We start from the raw sequence: 17,644 nt of genomic DNA on the forward strand, positions 1-17,644 counted from the left end.
ACAAAAACATCACTCACTTCCTCAGTAATGAGTCTAGTTCTAACATAATATTATTTAATAAATTTCTTAAGTCCAGTAAATCAACAAATCAAGCCCAAATCTGTAGCATTTGCCTTTTTGTGTGTGTGTGTGGAATCTCCAATTGTGGCCAATTTCAAGCTACCAACATGACATCACTGAATTCAGAGTTAGGAAGAAATATGCAGCAGCATGCCTTTATATCGTATTCCCACCATATAGATGCAGGAGTCATGAATGTTCTCAAGGGTGTACCTGATAGGGAAATGCAGTGAAATAACTACAAAGTCATGAGCTGTAAACATTTCTCATCTTTTAAAAGTATAATTTATTTAATTCTGAATGTATGTAATTTAATTGCCAGTAATGCTGTTTTTAACAACCAGCTTGCAAAATTCCTAAAAATGTAACTGTCTGCTTTTGTGGGCCCAGGTGAGCTGAGTCTAGTACCCCACTGCCTTACGCTGTGCTCATCTCTTGGGTTCTCTTGTTTTCCTATCTCAGTTCAGGTTCTGCCATGCCTTCATCTATTTATATAATTATTCCCTATATAAATTAACATTCCTGAAGATGCCTATTTGGTTGTCTTATTTTTCTTTTTAAGACCTCCGTGTAAGTGCTTCTACAAAAAAACTGACCACCCTTCATCCAGAAATTACTGAATTTCTTGGTGAGACAACTGTCAGATGTCACATGGCCCTCATCAAATAGTCTAAAGAAGGGAAAACTAAGAACATGATCCAACATTAAAAGCTGAGAGGACTCAGAGTCTTAAGCCTCCATTTGTGGTGGCTAAAATGGGGTATATTCAAACATGTGGGCATTATTTTTGATCTCAGACCCAATTGCTAAGGAATGACATTTTGATCATCCAGTTTTATCTCCATTTTTCCCTGCTGGATTTTATATATGGTTTCACTTTTTCATGCTGTGGGTCAGTTAAACCCAACTTCACAATCCCAACTACCTGTTAATTAAATAAGAGGATATTTATAACTTTAAACCAAATAGATCCTGTTTACGACAGAAACATTGTTCATTTGAGGCAGTCACGGGTCCAAATTGGAGGGACCCCAAACTACTAGTGTCAAGATCTCCATGTTAGTTATTTCCAGAACTTTGTAGAGACTTCATCATCTGTGGCCAGAAATAATATGGGATTAAAATGGTATCATCATATCATGCAAATATGGTCCCCAAGTATTAGTGACGTACAAAGAGCAACACTCTCAGTGGGTCAAGCAGTGTGGGAATCACCAGGGGCACTAGAAGCCAGGTTCTCGGGTGCGGTAGAGGATTCCAGAGGGGCACAGCTCTGCCGACCCACAGGTGACCCACGTGTGTGGGGGCTCCAACAACGATGACAATAAACCACGTGAGGACCACTTGCTGAGTGCCAGTCATGGGCAGTCTGTTGAACGCTTGTCATCCTTGACTCAGGTGCTGCTGTAGTTGTGGTTATTATTATTAATAACGGATAAGAAACCGAAACCCACAAATTTGCTCCTGGTGGCATTTGGCCCATCAGGTAAATCATGAGCCTGGATTTGAACTTGGCAATGCCTAGCTCCAAAGCCAGCGCTCTTACGCGGGCACCCAGTTAGCACTCTAGACTCTAGCGATAGCCCCACACCCTAAACGCAGTGAGCCAAGAGGGAATAACCACCCTCCCTATACCCACCCCCGATGGAATGGCCTGGCTTTGGTTGGCTTGTATATGTTTCAAAGGAGTCTCTTTCTCTTGGCTGACGCCTGTGGGTGGCATATTGCCCTAGTAGGTGAAAACATCAGGGGGAAAGAACACAATGGCAGAGTCGAGTGCCACAGCTGGGAAGAGAAAGCGCTCCGAAGATCCGCAAGTGGATGAGAAGCTCGTTCCCAAGCCAGGTAAACTCAAGCGTGACTACTTGGTTTTAGGATTTTATGGTGGGTTCTTTATGCGCAGTGTCATAATACAAAGAAATGAATCCATACCTTGTAAGTTGTTTAATTCTTTTTTAAAATCAGGTAATATTGATGCATATTTTTCAAATATACGAAGGAAATAAATACCACTGTACTAAGGAACAAGTCTTTTGGGCAACCCTCTCGGGTCCCCTCCCTCCTCGGGAGCTTTGTACTATCAATTTGCTGTTGCTCAATAAACCTTGCTTTGCTGCCTACCAAAAAAATAAATAAATAAAATAAATATATAAATAAAATAAAAAACAAGTGTTTTATTTTTGATGGTTATCTTCTAATCTTGGTCCATATGCATTTAAATTCTTTTGATCATTGCTACCAAATTTGTATACACATAGTATTGTGTATTCTGCTCGTCATTGCATGTAATATATTGTAAATATAATTGTTTTGCTTAATTAGGTAAAGTCAGAAAATTTTAATTTGACCAGACATACTTTTCCATATTGCTTTATAATACTCAATCATTCCTCTTAAAGGATGCATATTATTATTATTCCAATATGTCCAATAGATAAAGCATTATTTACCTGAAAAATCTTCTTGTGGTTGGATATTTAAGCTATGGATTTTTGTTTTGCTACTTAGCTATTTTACATGTATGTTTTATACATATATAAAATATATGTATTTGCCACTTAGCTATTTTATATTATACATATATAAAATATATGTATTATATATAAACATTCTTTAACAAAACACTTGTCTACAGTTAAGATTATTATTTCTTCAGTGTTTATTCCTAAGGAATTAAGATTTTGAGGCAAGGGCATAATTATTTCATTTCCATTGGCCACTACAGAGACCTTAATTTTTCATCTGAATAAAAGTGAAGCCACATAGAAGATTTTGAGTGGAAGAGGGGGTGATCTAATTATGGTATGACTAGAACACCCCAATTGCTGTATGAAAATAGATTGGAAGCAGGAAGTCAAGTTAAAGGTTATTGCAAAAATCCAAGCAAGGGATGTTGGTAGCTAGAACCCCCTGGGAGCAGCTCTAAACCAAAAGATAGCAATGGCCTCGGTGAGAAGGTGTTTGACTCTATACCTATTTTCAGTGTAAAAACAACAGTATGTTCCAGATAGATTGGATCTAAGGTGTGAAACAAAGAAATCAAGGATAATTGCAAAGTATCTGGATGGTTGGGATTTCCATCCACTGAGTTGAGAAACAATCTGGGTAGAATAAGCTGGGGAGGGGAGCTCAGGCATTCAGTTTTAAATCTGTTAAGTTTGATTTTTTGATTCGTTGATCAATTGATTTTTAGCAGAACAAAAAATGACACATCTTAAAATCAATGGCATCTTTAATTTGACAAAATGCACAGCTACTGTATTATATCTAGGCTTCATTTTGATTTACAATATGGGATATTATTCCAACTCTATTTTTCCATATATTTAACCAGTTATCTCACAATCACTTATCATATAATTTAGCTTTCCCCATCAATTGCCACAATGTCCTTTACTCACTGTATGATCTTTGCATGTTTTTCTATTGTTCCTTAGATTTTTTTGCTTATTGATGTCTTATTTTACTCTTGTGACAAATTTCATTGCTGCAAATGCAAATATCTTTCAGTGCTTGCCCTCCCTTCCAAAAAAAAACCTCTCAGGTAGTCTATTAATATATATAACTCATTTTTATTATTTTTTGCCAACTGTATTCATTTTCTATTCCTGCAAACATACTACCGCAAACTCAGAGGCCTAAAATGACACACATTTATTATGTTATAGATTCTGTGGGTCAGAGTTTAAGACATGCATTGGTTTAGTTGGTTCTTCTCCACATCTCACAAAGCTGCAATCAAGCAGTTGACCAGGTTGCCTTCTCAACTGGAGGCTAGACTAGGGAATATCCCACTTCTAAGCTCATTCAGGTTGTTAGGAGAATTCATCTCCTTAGAGCTATACAGCTGAAGGTCCTGGTTTGGGCAGGATTTTGGCTAGAGGCCACTCTCTTGTCCTAGGGGTGGCCCATAGTTCCTTACCATGTGGTCTTCTCCAACTTTCTGCTTACTTTATCAAGCCCATGAGAAAAGGATCTAGCTTCAGTTTGCTAAGAAGGAGTCTTATATAATGTAATGTAATCATGAAAGTGCATCCCCCTCACTTTTGCTGGCTAGAAGCAACTCATAGGTCTTGTCCGCAGTCAAGTGGAGGGGATTACACAAATTTGTGAACACCATGAGGTGAGCACCATTGGAGCCTTAGGATCTGTTTGTCACATCAAGTTAAAAAACAAGTCTCCTTGGGCGCCTGGGTGGCTCAGTTGGTTAAGCGACTGCCTTCAGCTCAGGTCATGATCCCAGGGTCCTGGGATCGAGTCCCGCATCGGGCTCCCTGCTCTGCGGGGAGCCTGCTTCTCTCTCTCCCACTCCCCCGCTTGTGTTCCCTCTCTCGCTGTGTCTCTCTCTGTCAAATAAATAAATAAAATCTTTAAAAAAAAAAAAAAAACAAGTCTCCTTGACTCTGATTAGAATAGTATTGAATTCTTTGATATAACCTTCCAGTTTCAAAAGTTCATGATTTCATGGTATTAGTACTCTTTTCCAGTGGTTAAATACCATTAACTCCAGGATATTTATTAATTTGCACACACTCTCTCACACACACACAAACTCATACATTGTCATGTAGCTAAGGGTAATCCTTGAAAATATTTCACAGCCAGCATGACATTAGCACCTACCTATTAGGTGGACATGGCTCGAACTATTCATTCAGAATGGACACAGGACAGAAATCATCTTTAAGAACACATGTAGTGGGGCGCCTGGGTGGCTCAGTCGTTAAGCGTCTGCCTTCGGCTCAGGTCATGGTCCCAGGGTCCTGGGAGCGAGTCCCGCATCGGGCTCCCCGCTCCGCGGGAAGCCTGCTTCTCCCTCTCCCACTCCCCCTGCTTGTGTTCCCTCTCTCGCTGTATCTCTCTCTGTCAAATAAATAAAATCTTTAAAAAAAAAAAAAAAAAAGAACACATGTAGTAACAAAGAATACTTAATAGCCAGCAAGCATCAGGCTAAGCCTTTTAAATATATCCTCTAGTTAATCTTTCAGCAATCTAATAGGGCAGATGTTCAACCCACTCATTCGTGGGCCATTCGCCTCTTTTCAGTAGCTACTTTTCAGTAGCCTTTGGTCTCTAGGACCCCAAGGCAACTTGGAGAAATCAGAGACCACAAGAACTCATAAATTATTAGTTCATTTGATTGACATAGAAGTCACTACTTGGCCCTGAATCAGGAAGGAAAACCTTTATAAAAATATTATATTTGAGCTTCTCATTCTTCCAAATTCTGTCCCTCCCCCCATTCACTACAAAGTCTTGTGTTCCACTTAAAGGGAAAACATGGCTTTGTGAGGAAGGCTCTTTTGTTATCTCAAGGCATCTCCTTCCTTGAAGTTTTGAGGACTTCTTGAAGACACAGGGTCTCGACCTCCTATTCCACACCATATAGCCATATAAACCCCACAGATGGGTGCACTTGGTGTTTTACAGCAAAGGTATTCCCACAGAGTCATCTAGGACAAAATAAAAGTCATCATATACTTGTGGTACAATGGTGAAGAGCGTAGACACCTGACCTACACTGTTAGCTGGTCTCTCTGTACCTATGTCAAGCATAGGCATATCTATAAAATGGGGAGAGTAGTAGTGGCTTCCTCAAAGGATTGGTGTGAGGATTAAGTGAATTAATCCTCAGTCATTATGTTACATGAGCTATCAGGACCATCTGACGCACCTGCTGACTCCCTCCTCCCCGAAGCCCTTTATCCCTTGGCTTCCGGGATACCACACCCTCCTGGTTTTCTTCCAAACCCACTGACCATTCCTTTTCAGTTTCCTTCCCTGGTTGTACCCACTTATTTGGCCTCTGTAAACATTAGAGAGCCCCAGAGTCAATCATTGGTTCTCTTCCCTCTGTGTTCTCTTTTCCCAAATATCATGGCTTCAAGTATCATGTGTAGGTTACTAATGCCCAGTCTTATACCTCAACCTCTACACCTCTTCTGAACTCTAGAGCTGTGTATCCAACAATGTTCTCAACACCTTCCCTTGGGTGCCTAAAAGGGATCTCTGTCGGTCCAATAATAAGCTCTTGATCATCCCCACTCCCCTCAAAACTGCTCTTGCCACAGAACTCCCTTCCTCAGTGAGCCAACCTCTATTTCTTAGAACAAGAACCTCTCCAGTGCTTTTCCCCCACTGGTCTATATAACTGAAACCTTGATTTAGTGTGACTTCCCCCGGGGATTCATCTGGGATCTGATTACATTTTCACTCTTCTACTGTTACCACCCCCATCCAACGTTCCTCACTTGTCTTCTGCATTATTGCAATAGCTTCTTCCCGGCAGTAGCCATCTTTCCTAGAAATACAAAACCAGATTTGAATGCTGTGCTCATTTCTTTTTCCACTCTCTCTTTTTTTGCTATATTTTTTCATAGTTTGTGGTTGTCAATTTCCCTGAGAAAATATTTCTAGGGGTTTAATTTCAAACTTTATTTTATTTTGTTTTATTTTATTTAGAGAGAGAGTGAGAGCACATGAGTGGGGTGGCAGAGGAGAGAGAGAAAATATTTTTTTTAAAGAATTATTTATTTATTTGAGAGAAAGAGAGAGAGGGTGTGCAGGGGAATGGGGGGGCAGAGGGAGAGAGGGAGAGAGAATCTCAAGCAGATTCCCCACTGAGCGTTGAGCCTGACTGCACAACCCCAAGATCATGACCTGAGCTGAAATCAAGAGTGGGACACTTAACCGACTCAACCACCCAGGCGCCCCTTAATTTTAAACTTTAAATGAAAGCTTGTCCTCAATGCCTGAAGACATGTGAGAAGAATAATCATCTACACTAAGGAACAACTCCTTCAGAATTAAAAAAAATATGTTTTATATATGTAATCTGTAATATAGTACATATATCATATAATTTATTTAAATTATAGAACGTAAATATGTACATATACATATTTTTATTTATATGTATACAAAATGTATATTTTTTATATATGTATTTACTTCTGAGTAATTTCATCAACTATAGAATACAATAACCCAGGAATGGGAGAGACAGAATTATAAGAAGGACAGATGCCTCGGAGCAAGTCAGTGTCTATATAGTTGTGGTATAAAAACACCTTTGGGGGCGCCTGGGTGGTTCAGTCAGTTAAGTGTCTGCCTTCGGCTCAGGTCATGATCCCAGAGTCCTGGGATCGGGTCCCACATCAGGCTCCCTGCTCAGCAGGGAATCTGCTTCTCTGCCCGTCCCCTAGCTTGTGCTCTCTCTCTCAAATTAAAACAAACAAACAAACATTTTTTTAAATAAAAATAAATTAAAACACCTTTGGTTCAACTCAGTGATTTCCTCCTTTAGTATCCTCCTTTCCCAAAGCTGGCAGAGTGCCACTGAAACCATCGGGTGGTGGCCTGAGGTACCTTTCTGTATTACAGCTTGTGAGAAGCAAACGATGGCTTCATAAGGAAAAGCACTGATGTCATGTTATAATATTTCCAGGTCCAAGCTTCTGTTCCACTCGCTATGGGATAGCCTTTATCATACATATCTGCAACCTCATAGCGATGGCACAGTGTGTTGTCATGAACATCAATTTCCCTGAGAAAATATTTTTCTAATATACTAATGGTAGCCATGGCCAACAGCACGGACCATCAGCTCCCGTTCAATGGCTCCACCAAGGGGCTGCCTGGTGACTCATTTGGTGGCCTGAATAATGCCCCAGACAGTCTTCCCACAGGGGTAAGCGATGCAAGACTTAAGCTGTGCTCTTGTTTTTGTGGTTTGTTTGTTTGGGTGTGTATTTTTTTTAGAGCCTTGATGTTAAAAAGTTTTATTGGGGAAAATAGTGATTTGAAAGCAAGTGAAAGATCTAAAGAGGTGTTTTCAGTTATGTTAGCACCTTCTTGCAAATGGCTAACTACAGCATTCTCGGTTCCCTTAGGGCCCCCGTGTACAACTGGAGCCCTCAAATTCAGGGCATCATCTTTAGTTCTGCCAACTACGGCATGATGCTGACACTGGCCCTCAGTGGGTACCTGGCTGGAAGAGTAGGCACGAAGAGAGTGGTTGGTGTTTCGTTGTTTGCATCCTCACTCCTCAGTATCCTCACCCCCCTGGCGGCTGAGCTCGGACTAGTTTCCCTCATGGCAACTCGAATAGTCCAGAGCCTAATATAGGTATCCAGATATTTTACAAATAGGGGCTGGATAGGAATTTCTATATGGTTCCACACGTCAAGAGCTCTAACTATTTTGATTTCAGGGATCAACATTTGGGGGTCAATATGCACTTTGGGAGAAATGGGGTCCTCCAAATGAACGAAGTCGACTCTGCTCCATTGGCTTATCAGGTAAAAACACATAACTGAAATGAGTACATTACAATGCAACATTCTCACACTGGGTTATTTGATAATCTTTCTATTGAATGTTACTTTGTCTTCTCCTCAATGTTGACCAAGTATTTATCAATGAGGGAGATGGATCCTTTGTGACATGACTTTCAGCTGTTTTCCCCCAAGTTGTCATTTGTAACATGACTTTGCTTATAATGATTTTTCCTATTCTGAAAAAAATGTATTTCTGTGTAGTTAAATTGACCATTCTTTTCTTCTATGGCTTTTAGATTTTGAATTAGAGATGGAAATGTTATAAAAGCATCCACCTGTGTTTTTTCTTGAACTTGCATGATTTCATTTTTTATAGTTAAATTTCTCATATATTGTTAGAATTCTATGTATAAGGTATGCATCCAACTTAATCTTCTTTAGGATTTCTCTTAGTTGTTCTGAGAACTGCTTTCTGATCATGATTTGCTTAGACAGTGCATCTGGAATGAATATTCTGAAGAAAGAAGTCTACATTATATAGGGGAAGAATGAAAAACAGAAAGAATAAGGCTAACAAACATGAAATTGATGAAGTAGGTGCTGGGTAAGAAAAGAAGGGTAATTCTCCAGCTAACTTATGGATACCAAGAGAGCCAGGGACCCTTCAGTCCAGAAAACAAGCCACCCACCCACACACACACATACACACACACACATTGACTGACCTCATACCCCCCATAGAGCCCTTTAAAACCCTGGAGGATTATTTTCTGTCACCAGAGCTTTTATTCACTGATAGGGGAATAGTCCACCAATTTGGACGAAGGAAATTTACATCAGTTATCACAGCTGACTAATGGAGCTTCTAAGTATAAATAAGGATCGAACCCCCACCCTCAAATCCTCAAACATTTGAAAGAAACCAAGAGCACAAAAGAGAGAGATGAAACTCAAAAACTGTAAAGATGAACCCAAATGAGGAAGAAACTAAAAGAAAATTTTACATGATTAACAAATAACATGCAAGAGATCCCAGGGAATATTTATGATAACATTTATTTAAAAAGAAAAAAAAACCTGTCAGAATGGCTAGTATCAAAAAGGCAAGAAGTATGGGGCGCCTGGGTGGCTCAGTCGTTAAGCGCCTGCCTTCGGCTCTGGTCATGATCTCAGGGTCCTGGGATCGAGCCCCGCATCGGGCTCCCTGCTCGGCGGGGAGCCTGCTTCTCCCTCTCCGACTCCCCCGCATGTGTTCCCTCTCTCCCTGTCTCTCTCTCTGTCAAATAAATAAATAAAATCTTTAAAAAAAAAAAAAAGGCAAGAAGTAATAAGTGGTGGTGAGGTTGTGGAGAAAAGAGAATCCTTGTGCCCTATTAGTGGGAATGTAAATTGGTGCAGCAACCGTGGAAAGCAGTATGGAGATTCCTCAAAAAACTGAAAATAAAAGTCCCATACAATCCAGTCATTTCCCTTCTGGGTATTTACCTGAGGAAAATGAAAACCACTCATACAAAAGATACTTGCACTTATATCTTTGCTGCAATAATCTTTTTTTTTTATTCTTATGTTAATCCCCATACATTACATCATTAGTTCTAGATGAAGTGTTCCATGATTTTGCTGCAACAATCTTTACAATAGCAAAAGATATGGAAGCAGTCCAAGCGTCCATCGACAGGTGGATGGTTGAAGAAGATGTGGTATAGACTTAATGGAATATTACTTGGTCGTAAAAAAAGAATGAAATCTTGCCATTTGCAGCAACATGGATGGACCTAGAGCTTTATTATGCTAAGTGACACAAGTCAGACAGAGAAAGACAATTACCATGTGATTTCCCTTATATGTGGAATCTAAAAAACCAACCAACCAACCAAACAAACAAATAACAACAGGAAAGAGAGACAGACTCATAAATATAGACAACAAACTAGTGGTTGCCAGAGGTGGAGGTGGGGGTAGGAGGGCCGGTCAAATAGGTGAAGGGGATTAAGAGATACAAACTTGCAGTTATAAAATAAATAATCATGGGAATGAAAAGCACAGCATAAGGAATAGAGTCAATAATATGATTGTGTGGTGATAGATGGTTACTACACTTCCTGTGGTATTTTGCAATGTGTATCATTGCCAAATCACTAGCCTGGGCACCTGAAACTAACATATGTCAACTATACTTCGATTAAAAGTGTGAAAAAATAACTTTGAAAATAGATTGCTATAAAATAATTGTTGATAAAATAATATAATTGCTAATATTTTTAACTGCAGTAAATGGTCTGAATACCTAAATGAAGGGAGATGACCATCAAATTAGCAAGTTGGACAAATAAGTTGAGAGATCCCAGAATACGATACAAGAATCAGGAGATGGAAAGCATGGAGGAAAAATTTTAAATCTTGGAAGGAAGACAGTGACCTTATAGAAGTGGCAGCTTCCTTCTCCCTCATTTCCTGTCATATAGGCATAGAGCTACTGGAATAGAGCAACTGACTGGCTAGGAGCAAGATCCAGAGGCTTCCTTGTTTCTGGTATTGGGAAATACCTTAGGGTCCCCAAACAGGTAGTCTTTACTGACCTCTAGAAAGCTTTTCTAGTTCAGAGAACACAAAACCAATGGCGGTCTGTGCAGCCAACAAGAAGCCATTGGAGGAACCCATCTGCAGGTGGAGTGGACTGAGCCTACCCACCTGCCTCACTAGTTCTTATAGAAATGGCCATTTCTGGGGATTCTGGGCATTCTCAGCAGACTGCACTGGTGAACAGGATGACTCAACCCGTGAGGCTGAAGGAAAACTTCCCAGAAAAACAGCCAACAGTGGAAGGGTCCAGGTCCTGCCAGCCTCTAGGACAAAACATACTCCATCTTCCTCTGCAGGGAACCACAAAGACACATCTGTAGGCAGGAAGCTTTGTAGTCACTTTAGGGAAGAAGACTAAGCAGATAAAACAAACTGGCAGCTCGTATTTGAGGTGATAGAAACACACACACACACAGTCTGAAGACGATGCAACATCATACAGCAGTGAATATGAAAAAATAAAATAAAACCCCTGTAATAGCATATAGCAACATGGCTAAGTGTTAGAAATACAAGTGTTGAGTGAACAAAGCCTGTCTATCGTGGTGGAAAATAGCCCTGATGCAGTGTTAGTCCCAAGGACACTACCTGGCAAGCTATCCCAATGGTCGTGGTACAGATGGGCTCAGAGGCCCAATGAGGTGCTGCGTTTGTCCAGCTACACTACTCTAAAACACAGAGTGAGATGTAAGATGCAAAACGGGGTAAATTAGCACATTTGAGATACACCTTGCAACGTCCTAAAGAGAACAGCCGGGGTGATATCACTTTAATAAATGTCAGAAAAGAAGAACACACACTTGACGTATACACATACACATACATACGTGGTACAAATTGCATGGACAGGTGATAGATTTGGGCATTAATTTACAGTATATATAAATCAAGTGTTAGCTATGAACTATGAGTGGAGATCAAATTACAGTCTGGAATGCAGCAGAAGTATGACAGAGAATGAGACATACCAAAATCTCTCGGGATGCAGATGGTATTCGAAGTCTTCAATTGAATGTGATCACCCAGAGAAGAAACCCAAGGAAATAGCCCCATGGCCCTCCAATCTCTGGGCCTCAGACAGAGGAGGACAGGCAGCGGGGACTGGGAAGCCTCCCAGGGGCCCTTGGACAGCATTCAGTCTGAAGTGACCAGGCTGCGGAGCCACCTGCTGCCGGCCCGGAGTGAACGATTGTGGATTCGGCAAGCCAGGGGTCCTGAAAGGCCTTGACAACAGCGGAAGGGCCGGGAGCGGAGGCAGAAAAGGAACAGAAAGCTGTCAAAGTACATGGAGGGAGTTCTGAAAAGGTGGAAAGTGTTGTTTGGTTTTGAGCCCAGGCTGTATGAAGGAAGGTAAGTTTGTGTATGTTGATGGGCGAGAACCGAGAGCTGAGGAATTAAGTGAGAGTACAGGCGTGAGGGTATATCCACACAGTGGCCTGGGCCTGGGCCATACTGGGGGAGACGTGGTCCAGGGAACTAAAGGGATCCAGTCTTGGATGGATGCAGGAACCGGCCCCTACTGTAACTGGAGGAAAGGCAGAGGGCTCAGGGGGGAACGTGAGGATTTGGTGGACTTCGTGGTGGAGAAGGTACTGATTTCCATCTTCATCTATTGTGCCCTGAAGTCAGGCAGCCTTTCCCTGCCCACAGAAGAAATGACAATTATAAACATAGGAAAAGATATTCAACTTCACCCTAAATAGAAAATAATGAGATAACTCTTTTCATTCCTATTTGGAAGACTTTTTAGAAGCGTTGAAGATGTCCAGTGTTCTCAAGGAGATGAGGAAAAAAACCAATATTTTTGGCCATTGAGTTCGGTACAGGCTTTTTGCAAGATACTTTGACAGCATCTATCAAAATGAAAAATGCACAAAGTGATCAAGCAAGGCCACTGCTGATACTCTATTGTACCGAAATAAATTATGCTTATGTTCAGAAATAACAGCCTTGTTTTGAAAAAGTTGTAAAAGGAAGTGTGCCCTACTATGTATGAGAATATTCTGTGAGGCCAGGGAAATTAAAATAGTGTTATTGAGACCTTCCCAGACAAATGTAGCTTTCTGCCTGCATGGGCCGTAAATGCCTTTACAAAGAGGTGAGTGTGTGTGTCAATATATATTATATACGTTTGCAGAGAGGAAAGGCATTCAACTCTATAGCACGTAATGGGGACTGGTTAACATTAGAGACCAGAGTGGGAATGGGTTGGGGGGACACATGAGGGGAACTTCGGTTCTTTGTGGTCATTTACTCTTACAATAAGCATATGTCACATGACTTGTGTAGTTAAAAATCAAAATAGCACGAAAGGAAGAAGCGTGGCTGTCGTCTGCAATGTTATTGGGGAACTGCCAGAAAACTGGATCCTCAGGAGAACACTTGGAGAGATACATCAGAAGTTCATGTATTCTAATATGCCTGTCTCGTCATGGCTGGTGATGCAGCTACCGTGTCATCCGTCATTCTGTCCGTGTCTCTCCAGTGGCGGTCCAGAGCCCTACAGCTTACTCTCTGTCCCTTTGAAGGAATGATGCTGGGAACCTTCACCATCATCCTCCTGGGTGGCATCATCTGCCAAACGCTTGGGTGGCCTTTTGCCTTCTATATCTTGGGTAAGCTACGGTCTCCCCAACCCCAGGGTTTCCTCCAAGTATCAGGCGGTGACGTTACTAACCAGCCATAAAACATTATTAGCACGACGTGGCTGGGGGTGCCCTGCTTCCCTTGCAGGCCTCGGGTGACCGGCTTGCAGAGCGGTGGTTCGTGAGACAGGAAGGAAAGACGTGCAGCCTCTGCTGTGGGTTGTGTCTCAGATTCAGTGCCTCCGTGTGGGGGCCGGCTGAGGTGCAAGCTTCCTAAGGAGAGAAAACACTGAACACCAACGGGGTGAAGACAGTCAGGAACAATGTGAGGGGTGAGGTTTAAGGCAGGGCGCAGGGAAAGGGAGCTCCGCAGAAACAGAATCAAGGAGACAAAGCTAAGGGCTCGGAGAGAGGAGAGCATGAGGCAGAAAAGAGGGAACAGGAAACCCGGTTATCTGCAGGGTTCCCCCCTTGGTCCACAGCGGAGCTCTCATCAGGACACTCATCAGACACTGTCTCGTGTGTGAAGACATCATCTGAGCCCAGAGGAGGAAAAAAATCACTGGGAAAGATTCAAGGACAATATCCAATACTTACAGAGAATCAGAGATGGTGCCTCTTGCCACAAGACAGACTGAAAACATTTAAGAGTTCAGGGGCCATTGGGCAGAATATTCACCATCGACTTTCCTTGGTAGTGAGAAATCATTCGCTCTGGAGGAAGTGCTGCGGTGGGTCCCTCTGACAAATGATGACACAAGACCTAAAAGATCAAACTGTCTCTATGTAATTTAACCATATCCCAGACAAAAGCTCAAAAATATGTATAGGAAGACAAAAATATTCAGCACCCAACTAGGTATAATTCACAAGGTCTGGTTCCAATCATACATTACCAGGCATGGAAAAAAAAAAAAAAAAAAGCAGGAAAACACAATCCAAAAGAAGAAGAATTAAAAAAAAAAATCAGGGACGCCTGGGTGGCTCAGTCAGTTAAGCATCTGCCTTCAGCCCAGGTCATGATCCCAGGGTCCTGGGATCGAGTCCCACATTGGGCTCCTTGCTCAGCAGGGAGCCTGCTTCTCCCTCTCTCTCCCTCTGCTTGTGCTCTCTCTGTCAAATAAATAAAATCTTAAAAAGAAAATCAATGAAAACCAACCCAGAACAGAACAAATATTAAGAATTAGCAGACAAGGGCATTAAAATAGACAGCTATTCTAACTGTGCTATAACCTAAGTCTATTTGTTCAGAAGTTAAGTGGAGACAAGGAAAAATCTTTTTTAAAAAGACCCAAATCTAACTTCTAGACATGAAAACTATAATATATGGATGGAATAAAGGACAGATTAGGGTACCGAAAAATAGCAGTATAAATCATCCAGAATGGACCGCCGTGAGAAGAACAGTAACAGTGAACGAGAACATGAGGGCAGAGCAGCGTGCTCAGAGAAGAGGAGTGGTATGGGAGAACAGAAGAAGTCTTTGAGGAAATCACGGGTGAAGCGTTGCCTAAGTCAATGAAAACTATAAACTCACAGACCCAAGAAGGTCCATGGGCCTCAAGCACAGGAAACATGAAGAAAGTGCCACCAAGTTACATGGTAATCAGATGGCTCAAAGCCAATGATAAAGATAAAATCTTAAAAGCAGCCAGAGCTGGATGGAGCATGGGGCTGGAGGTTCCAAGCTTCTAATCAGGGTTTGTTCTTTCTGGTGACCAGTCCCTGTCTTGAAGCTATCCAGGGGGCCACCGAGAGTTGCCTCATTAGAACAGAAGACACTTGCATCACTCAGGAAATTGCAAGGGTTTTAGGAGCTCTGTGCCAGAGACTGGGGGCAGAGACCACATACATTTCTTCTGGTGTCCCATGAACCACTGTAAGAGGTGTACAGAGGTACACAGTGCAAGGCCTTTTTGATGTAATTAGAAGAGCAAGGCTGAAGGACACTGTGAAGCCCCTCTGGATCTAGCCTGGAACATTCCTGTCACCACAGACATTCCAGTTTTCTCATGGGAGCCACAGGGGATTCGCATACATAGCAGCAATCCTCGCACCCACCGTCAATGGGTTTCTCCTCAATCAGGTAGGGTTTTCTTGTCACAGACTCTTCCAATGCTCTGCCAAATCTAAAGGTAGTAACATAAAGATGGTATTCGCATTTTATTTATTTATTTATTTTAAAGATTTTATTTATTTATTTGAGACAGAGAGCACGAGAGGGAGGAGGGTCAGAGGGAGAAGCAGGCTCCCCGCCCAGCAGGGAGCCCGATGCGGGACTCGATCCCGGGACTCCAGGATCATGACCTGAGCCGAAGGCAGTCGCTCAACCAACTGAGCCACCCAGGCGCCCCGATGGTATTCGCATTTTAGAAAATACAATTAAATTATGGGTCAGCTTTGTCATGAAGATCAACCTGGCAAAGAAAAATGTAGAACAATTTCTTTCAGTCTTTAAAACTGAAATCACAGCCATACGGATGTCATGAGGTGAGGATTCCATGCATAGATGCAACATGCCATGTTTTCGGCAACACTCTGGAGTTTTCATTTACACAACCATCCCCATGCAGAGGGATAGTTAAAATAGATGTGGGGGAGTGTGTGACACATGCAGGCATGATTATGGGTATGTCGTATGCAGGAATCTCATTTAATTATTGATTGTCACACCAAGTATGAGGATCACTTCCTGACGATTAAGCTGAAAATCTGATAGAATAAGTCTTCCCACTAAAAGGATATAGAACGGGAAATCTTCCTTCTTAGACCTGTCTAGCTCCAAAGGCTGCAATGTTGCCACCATGCCATGGCAACGCAAGAAGAAAACACTCAGCGTGTTTGATGTTGTCATGATTTGCACAAAAGAGACAATGTATGGCACTTTGGTAAACAGTGACAAATGCAGTTCTGTAAGTTAATTGTAAAGGTCCCTAAATCCCATTTATTAAGACTATTCCAAATGCACTTTGAACATATTATTTCTATCCAACTATCAAGCTGCTCACAGGGGATGAATTTCTGCAATGGAAACCCACTAGCAAACTATTAAAATGGCCTTATAGAGAAAAGGATGAAAGGGGTAATATTCACTTGAGATTTTGTGTCCTCAGGCCCCTGAATTTGGATGGAGAAATGTCTTCTTGTTGTTGTTTGCCATTAACCTACTAGGACTGATCTACCTTATATTTGGAGAAGCAGTTGTCCAAGACTGGGCAAAGGAGAGGAAACTCACTCATTTATGAAGGTAAAGGATAGTGATTTCGTCTGTGGATTTAACCAGAGAAGCACTATTTAAATTTTTAATTCTATGTCACTTTTTTTCCTTAGTTATTCCACCTTGATATGATGGAGAGTCACCGGGCACCTTCCTTCACAAATGAGAAGTCTTTAGTGATGAAAATAGCAACAGAAGGAATTTCATTTGCCTGGTTCTTTTCGAATCTGAGATCAGTTCTTTATGTTACTAAGCTTTCTTTTTGAGGAAAATGTAAGAAGAGTGAAAATTCCAATAAAGTGATAGCTGAGAACAAAGATGTTGTCTCCATAGAATTATCAGCGGATTCGGAGGAACTGCTGGAGCAGAGCCAATAGGCCAGACTCACAGTTTCTGGATCTCAAAACAGGAAACAATGTTTGGAAGCTCTTCATCGAGGGTGGTAACCTAAGTAGGACGATGATTTTTCCTATCTGTAAAAGTGAATATTAATTTGTATTTGTTGGACTGGACATTGTCCACATGCCCCTCCCCTGTGTGTTCCACTCTTCATCCCGTTTAGGACCCAGGAGGCTGACCTGCACGGTTGGCATCCACAGTGCCTTGTCCACTGGCTTCTGCTGGATTTTCAATGGAGACCGAAGAGTGAGGACAGAGAGTATCTATCTCTAAAGTCCCTCCCTGTGGGATCTGCAGGGGGCTGATTCTTCCCCTACAGTTCACAGCTACTGGTCCCTCCACACTTTCTGGTGGCTTCTCTCTTCCCCTTTCAGGCCTTTTTTGGCCTGCGCCACATTCCCAGTCCTGTGTAAGTTGTCTCTTTTAACACTGTCTTCAAATTACCCACTGTGAGTCTGCCGTATTTTCCTTCTGGGATCCAACTAGTACTTCAATGGTTGAATCATATATAAAGCTCCAAA

At 41.7% G+C, this 17,644-nt stretch overlaps 1 protein-coding gene across 1 annotated transcript; it reads left to right on the forward strand.

The window, feature by feature from the left end:
• Positions 1-1,823: 1,823 nt before the first annotated feature.
• On the forward strand, positions 1,824-17,029 carry LOC145722895 (sodium-dependent phosphate transport protein 3-like). Its single transcript, XM_081827520.1, is given in 9 exon segments — positions 1,824-1,905; positions 7,508-7,600; positions 7,632-7,794; positions 7,953-8,187; positions 8,273-8,360; positions 13,451-13,537; positions 14,816-14,967; positions 15,504-15,593; positions 16,621-17,029. Coding segments are annotated over 9 exon segments (1,122 nt in total). The 3' UTR covers positions 16,753-17,029.
• Positions 17,030-17,644: the final 615 nt, after the last annotated feature.

The sequence above is a fragment of the Leptonychotes weddellii genome, chromosome 8, assembly GCF_054177405.1.
Source record: "Leptonychotes weddellii isolate Sample4059 chromosome 8, ASM5417740v2, whole genome shotgun sequence".
Classification (NCBI taxonomy): Eukaryota; Metazoa; Chordata; class Mammalia; order Carnivora; family Phocidae; genus Leptonychotes; species Leptonychotes weddellii.